Consider the following 7680-nt stretch of genomic DNA (forward strand, 5'->3'; position numbering starts at 1 on the left):
ACGTTTTCTAGCAGTTTTGTTAAACATGCTAACTATGCTAGCAATGCTAACATGCTAACTATGTTAACCATGTGACTTAGCTAACCTAGCTTATCATTTTTAGTAGTTATGCTAACTATGTTAACTAGCATGCTAACAATGTTAACATGCTAACTATGCTAATTATGTGACTTAGCTAACTTAGCTAATCATTTTTAGTAGTAATGCTAACTATGCTAACTAGCATGTTAACAATGTTAACATGCTAACTATGTTAACCATGTTACTTAGCTAATCATTTTTAGCAGTTTTGCTAAAATGCTAACTAGCATGCTAACATGCTAACCATGCTAACTAGCTACAGTGGGTAGGAGTCATAGTTGATGACAAGTAACAGTTACAATGGCTGAACAGTTACAAAGTTCAGTAGTTTAAAGGGTTAAATTGTTTAACAGTGAAATATTGTAGTGAGGACTTTTATTTTGAAACAGTTTTTGGTAGAGGAAGCAGTTGAACAGGATGTGTAGTCTTAATAGGGCCAGTTTGTATGCTTAAAGCCTGAGACTGGCAGTTGATCCAGGTGGCCTGAACACCTGCCATAGGATTCTAATTGCTTAACGGCCGTATTATGATGTCATAATCGGCAATGTTAAGTCTATGGGGATTTTTAAAAAGTTTTTCTTTAATAGTTTAAAAAGTATAAAAGTTTCAAAGTTGAAAAGACATACCAACCCGATCTGTTTGAAGACCTACGTTACAAAGTTTGAATGAAGTTTCTAAGTTAAACTGTTCAAGAGAAATTGCGTACGGAAAAAGTGGTAAGCTGAATAATAATAAGAAGTTGCTTAGGAAGAACAGTACAGTGCATTTTCATGCACTATAACTAGAAAAGCATTTCCTGAAGGAAATATAGTGCATGCAAAGTTGTTGCTGGGTTGGTTGCTAGGGTAATTATAGTGGTTGCTATGCTATAAAGTGGTTGCTAAGCTGATGCTAGGGTAATTATAGTGGTACAAGTGGTTTCTAGGTGGTTGCTAGGTTGTTGCTAGGGTACTTAAGGTGGTTGCTAGGCTGTTGCTAGGGTAATTTTAGTGGTTGCTATACTATAAAAGTGGTTGCTAGGTTGTTGCTAGGGTATTTAAGGTGGTTGCTAGGATAATAAAAGTGGTTGCTATGCTATAAAAGTGGTTGCTAGGTTGTTGCTAGGGTAATTGTAGTGGTTGCTATGCTATAAAAGTGGTTGCTAGGTTGTTGCTAGGGTATTTAAGGTGGTTGCTAGGCTGTTGAAAAGACATACCAACCCGATCTGTTTGAAGACCTACGTTACAAAGTTTGAATGAAGTTTCTAAGTTAAACTGTTCAAGAGAAATTGCGTACGGAAAAAGTGGTAAGCTGAATAATAATAAGAAGTTGCTTAGGAAGAACAGTACAGTGCATTTTCATGCACTATAACTAGAAAAGCATTTCCTGAAGGAAATATAGTGCATGCAAAGTTGTTGCTGGGTTGGTTGCTAGGGTAATTATAGTGGTTGCTATGCTATGAAGTGGTTGCTAAGCTGATGCTAGGGTAATTATAGTGGTACAAGTGGTTTCTAGGTGGTTGCTAGGTTGTTGCTAGGGTACTTAAGGTGGTTGCTAGGCTGTTGCTAGGGTAATTTTAGTGGTTGCTATACTATAAAAGTGGTTGCTAGGTTGTTGCTAGGGTATTTAAGGTGGTTGCTAGGATAATAAAAGTGGTTGCTATGCTATAAAAGTGGTTGCTAGGTTGTTGCTAGGGTAATTGTAGTGGTTGCTATGCTATAAAAGTGGTTGCTAGGTTGTTGCTAGGGTATTTAAGGTGGTTGCTAGGCTGTTGCTAGGATAATGATAGTGGTTGCTATGCTATAAAAGTGGTTGCTATATTGTTGCTAGGGTACTTAAGGTGGTTGCTAGGCTGTTGCTAGGATAATTATAGTGGTTGCTATGCAATAAAATTGGTTGCTAGGTTGTTGCTAGGGTACTTAAGGTGGTTGCTAGGCTGTTGCTAGGGTAATTTTAGTGGTTGCTATGCAATAAAAGTGGTTGCTAGGTTGTTGCTAGGGTATTTAAGGTGGTTGCTATGTTATAAAAGTGGTTGCTAGGTTGTTGCTAGGGTAATTGTAGTGGTTGCTATGCTATAAAAGTGGTTGCTATGTTGTTGCTAGGGTATTTAAGGTGGTTGTTAGGCTGTTGCTAGGATAATTATAGTGGTTGCTATGCAATTAAAGTGGTTGCTAGGTTGTTGCTAGGGTACTTAAGGTGGTTGCTAGGCTGTTGCTAGGGTAATTTTAGTGGTTGCTATGCTATAAAAGTGGTTGCTAGGTTGTTGCTAGGGTACTTAAGGTGGTTGCTAGGCTGTTGCTAGGATAATGATGGTGGTTGCTATGCTATAAAAGTGGTTGCTAGGTTGTTGCTAGGGTACTTAAGGTGGTTGCTAGGCTGTTGCTAGGGTAATTTTAGTGGTTGCTATGCTATAAAAGTGGTTACTAGGTTGTTGCTAGGATATTTAAGGTTGTTGCTAGGCTGTTGCTAGGATAATGATAGCGGTTGCTATGCTATAAAAGTGGTTGCTAGGTTGTTGCTAGGATAATGATAGTGGTTGCTATGCTATAAAAGTGGTTGCTAGTCGGAAGAAGCCCGTGGAATAACAATACAGTGCATTTGCATGCACTGTAATAATAATAATAATAAAAATAATAAGTCGGAAGAAGCCTGTGGAATAACAATACAGTGCATTTGCATGCACTGTAATAATAATAAAAAGTTTTCGGATTTCAATAGAGGGGATGCATCCCCTCTAATAATAATAATAAGAAGAAGAAGTTTTCGGATTTCAATAGAGGGGATGCATCCCCTCTAACAAGGAGCCAAATTAAACACGCCAGCGAGGTATAGCTCAAACCTACCTTCAGTAGCCTATTCCCAGATCAATTCCACGCATTGTTTTGTTTTGCTTTCAAGCCCTGTGTTGCTAACGGCTAAAGTGCACTTAAACAAGGCACCTAACCCCTCACTGCTGACCGAGCCGAACCTGAGCGCCGCTTGTAGCAGGCAGCTCACTGTGACGGGATTAGTGTGTGCTTCACCTCACTGTGTGTTCACTGTGTGCTGAGTGTTTCACTAATTCACGGAACGGAAACACTAAAGCCAGAGGTTCTGGAGTAAAGGTCAGGCAGTGTGCCAAGAGACCTGCCCCAATAGGCATCATTGGAGCATTAAACCATACAATTATCCAAAACATACAGCCAAACAAGGCAAGAGAACAATGTCAACATTTTAGAGTGGCCCAGCCAGTCCAGACCTCAATCAGTCAAAAAAGTTAGCACAAGGCCAAAGTGATGGCAAATAATCATTCCTGCCTCAAAACCCAGATTGCTGCTAAAAGGTAGCCTGGGTGTTCCCATGCTTAAAAGGTGCAGTCTACAATCATTGTGAAGACATGGAGAGACTTGGTAGATATTATAAGAACCATTTCGAGAGCTTTGATGGCAAATAAAGAGGTTTCCATTGATTATTTAAAAAAGTGTATGAATAATTTTGGACATTTTTCATAAAAATGTTAAAAAAGATAAAAACGATTCTTTTTTTTATTCCATGTTTCTACCACATTGTCTTACAACCTTTTGGCATGTGGCAATGTCATTTTCAGTCAGAACAAACATATTGGTCAAAATCAACATTACATCAATATTTGCCAGGGGTATGAATAATTTTGTTCTTAACTGTATATATTATATAATACTTTTATTAAGTCTGCATAAAGTAGAGGAAATACTTAAGTTAATGAAATACAATTAAAATCTCTCTCTCTCTCTCTCTCTCTCTCTCCAGGCATCAGACAAGGAGCTGCAGTTGGTGATCAGAATAACTGTTGTTGTAGCTGGTTTGATTGGCATAGCACTGACTTTCATTGATAACAGCATTATATTCTTTTGGATCCTAAGTTCAGACATGGCCTACTGCGTCATCCTCCCTCAGTTGATTTGTGTCCTTTTCAGTGATATCTCCAATAATTATGGGGCTGTTGTTGGGTTTGTCTTAAGCCTGCTGTTGAGATTGTTGAGTGGGGAGCCCCTAATCGGCCTCCCGCCAGTTATCTGCTTTCCGGGAGGTGAAATATTTGATGATGTGTACATCCAGCCAGTCCCTGTGCGAACAATAGTTGCCCTCTTCTCGCTTGTCTGCATTCTATTGGTCTCTTACATCTTTGCCTACCTCTTTCGCCATGAGATACTGCCAAAAAGATGGGATGTATTTGGTGTTGCCAAGGTCACAATTCCAACATTAGACAACCAAAATAGCATACCAACATCATTAAATGATGCTGATGGAGAGAGCTTAATGATGTCATCAGATGTCACCAAGAGTTAAAATGAAAAAACAGAATAAAATGCAAACTTAAACCAAGTTCTCAAGAGGCATTGTTTTACATTTTCAGTGAATTTAACCAATTTAAGGAAATGCCAACTGTTACCAGTGCTTGCATTAATTACAGTGCATGAAAATGCACTGTACTGTTCTTCCTAGACTTCTTCTTCTTCTTCTAACGCAATTAATGCAGCTTTAACCGTTTAACGTAGAAACTTCAAACTATGTTACGTAGGTCTTACTTAGGACATGAGTGCTATGTATGTTTCATCTTTGTAACTTTTATTCTTTTTGAAACTATTAATTAAAAACTATTAAAAATTCCCCATTGACTTAACATTGGCCTTTATGACATCACAGCAATTAGAATCTTCTGCCAGGTGGCCAGGCCCAGAGCCAAGGTATTTATATGGTTCTGGCCAGGCCACCTGCATCAACTGTGAGTTTCTCAGGCTTTAAAGGAACACGCCACCCAAAATCAGTAGTAATATATGTTCTTACCTTAACTTTCACGAGTTGAGTCATACCTCTCCCGCGTCCGTATGTGCACTCAAACACTCTGGCGCGCGGCGCGAATGTGTTAGCATGTTGCTATGCTAGCGGGCTCTGCCGTAGAGGGAGTAAGATGGCATTAATCAAACACATCCACGTTTTCCCTACTTAAATACAGTTGCACAAGTAGTTGATAAAAATGTGTAAGGTCACACAACATGAAATGTGACGATATTCCAAGCGAATAAACAGGAGAACAACAATGTCTGGCACAATAGCACTTGGGAGTACTTTCGACCTAGGTAGTAATATTGTTTGATTAATGCCATCTTACTCCCTCTACGGCTACGGCAGAGCCCGCTAGCATAGCAACATGATAAAGTAGTACGTGTTGGCAACAATATCTCAAGCAGCATCACACTGAGCACGGGGGCCCCCCAAGGCTGCGTGCTCAGTCCGCTGCTCTTCACCCTGCTGACGCATGACTGCACTGCAACCTACAGCAACAATCACATAGTGAAATTTGCTGACGACACAACTCTGGTGGGTCTCATCACCAAGGGCGACGAGACTCAATACAGGTCGAAGCCTGCGCTCCCGCACCACCAGACTCACCAACAACTTCATACACCAGGCTGTTAGGATGCTGAACTCTCTCCCCCCTCAGCTACATAACATCCTGGACTTTGGACCCACAATGGCTGCCTTGCACTACTCCACTTGTACACTTTGCACACTTTGCAACTTGTTGTTGTTGTCCTGAAAACACAACACTTCTGCTGCTCTTACATAACTTGCACCACTATGCCACTTGCTTACTTAGGTGAAACAGAACTACCTCAGCCATTTATTGGCCTGACTTTGCACTATTATATTGACTGTCTATGAACCATTTCAACCCAATTTTGCTGCTCTTATTTCTATTTACTCATTTATTGTTTACTTGAAAGTTATGTTTGTCTGTGGACTTAATTGGTAAAATATGTCTTGTCTTCACCGTGGGATAGTTAGAAACGTAATTTCGATCTCTTTGTATGTCTGGGTATGTGAAGAAATTGACAATAAAGCAGACTTTGACTTTGATAACAGATAAGCCGAGTTTTGATTAATTAAGAATTTTTAATTTGACATTTATTTATTTTAACATTTTTAATTTGTTTGATGTGATTTCCTGTATTCTGGTGCATTTAATGGATGGCCAATACTTTAATTCAATCAGATTCATAGCCTACATCCTGATGTGTTGATATTGAGGCAATGATTCCATTCAATGGCTGCTTCAGGGCCCCCTGACCCCTTGGGCCCCTGGGCCCGTGCAGTAATCCATCCCTGGCACTCCCCACTATCTTTTACTTTCACTGTAAAAACTTGCTTAAGTTGAAAACTTCGACACATTACATGTGTAATATTGTTGTACACTCTAAAAAATGTTGGGTTAAAAATAACCCAAATATAACCCAGCCGCTGGTTAACTATTGGACCAACACCACATTGAGTTATCCTAACCCAATGATCTGGGTACATTATTAAACCCAGCAGATTGGGTATGATTCTAACCCAAAACGCTGGGTTATATCAACACAACATTAGTTAAATTGGCACAATAGACTGGGTAAAGGTAACCAATTTGCTGGGTTATAACTATATACAATGTTGAGTAAAATTCACACAGTATATTGGGTATAGATTCAACCCAAACCACTGGGTTATATCAACAGAACTGCTAGTTAAAATTACCAGTTGTCGGGTTTTCCAAACCCAGTATTTGGGTTGCATTGAGAGAAAATGGGCAACAGATAGCCATGCAATGAAATAAAACAGTTCAACAGAATTATTTATTTGACAGTTTACTTTATTTTTGAACGGATAGCCTACTCTAAAAGCAGCATCAGCATGTGATAAGTTACTTCCATGAAGACAGCTAGATTCCACAGTCCATTTGGGGGTCAGCCCTGTCAATCAAAGAAAGAAAAAGAGTGAATAATCACTGCTATTTACAGAACTTTATATCAAGACTTTCACGAACCATTATCAGTGGATGATGTTGACAAATATTAAAAATCCCCCAGGAGTACGGTGTTCATTTTAGGACATCCTCAGACTCAGGTGTCAGAATCAGAAAAACATCTGTCATCTTCAGACAAAACTGCCTCAGCGTCAGAAAAACCTCTGTCATCTTCAGACAAAACTGCCTCAGTGTCAGAAAAACCTCTGTCATCTTCAGACCAAACTGCCTCAGCGTCAGAAAAACCAGACTCAGGTGTCAGACTCAGAAAAACATCTGTCATCTTCAGACAAAACTGCCTCAGCGTCAGAAAAACCTCTGTCATACTCAGATAAAACTGCTTCAAACCAAAAGGCCTCAGAAAAACATCTCAAAGGAGTCAGTCTCAGAAAAAACGCTGTCAGAAAAAGTGGAGTCAGGTCTCAGAAAAAACGCTGTCAGAAAAAGTGGCATAAGTAAAGGAAATGGAGTAACTGGGTTCAATATCAACAGCATTTGTTAGACAAGTTCCATAAATATTGTAAAGTGCAAGTTTGTAGGTTTGTTTCTGATCCTTAAAAAACAGACATTGGTTTGGCATAGTAAGTGTAACAGTTCATCAATTCAAGACAAAAAGGTGACTTGTCACTTGTACAGTGTCAATGGGTTCATCAACAGCATCTGTTATTTACAGTTCACAGAAAGGTTTCAGCCCCAATGAAGAGATTAAATAAAAAGGAATTAAGAAACATTTTAGAAACTGCTAAGATCAGCCCCCTTCATTGCAATCAGTAAAGAATCGGGGAGTGTCTTCACAGGCTCAGTGAGACAGAGGTTAC

At 39.4% G+C, this 7680-nt stretch overlaps 1 protein-coding gene across 3 annotated transcripts in view; it reads left to right on the forward strand.

Moving 5' to 3' along the window:
• Positions 1–4689, forward strand: part of LOC143106398 (high-affinity choline transporter 1-like) — a 92519-nt gene extending 87830 nt beyond the window's left edge. For all 3 annotated transcript variants that reach the window (XM_076270674.1, XM_076270680.1, XM_076270688.1), the window contains one exon: positions 3829–4689. In XM_076270674.1, coding sequence (XP_076126789.1) covers positions 3829–4368 — 540 coding nt within the window. In that variant the 3' untranslated portion in view covers positions 4369–4689. The remainder of the gene's footprint in view (positions 1–3828) is intronic.
• The last annotated feature ends 2991 nt before the right edge of the window (positions 4690–7680 follow it).

This window comes from Alosa pseudoharengus, unplaced genomic scaffold (genome assembly GCF_046254945.1).
Source record: "Alosa pseudoharengus isolate Yale_2024_CS ecotype anadromous, Long Island Sound unplaced genomic scaffold, YU_APseudo_1.1 YU_APseudo_1.1_scf_10, whole genome shotgun sequence".
NCBI lineage: Eukaryota > Metazoa > Chordata > Actinopteri > Clupeiformes > Clupeidae > Alosa > Alosa pseudoharengus.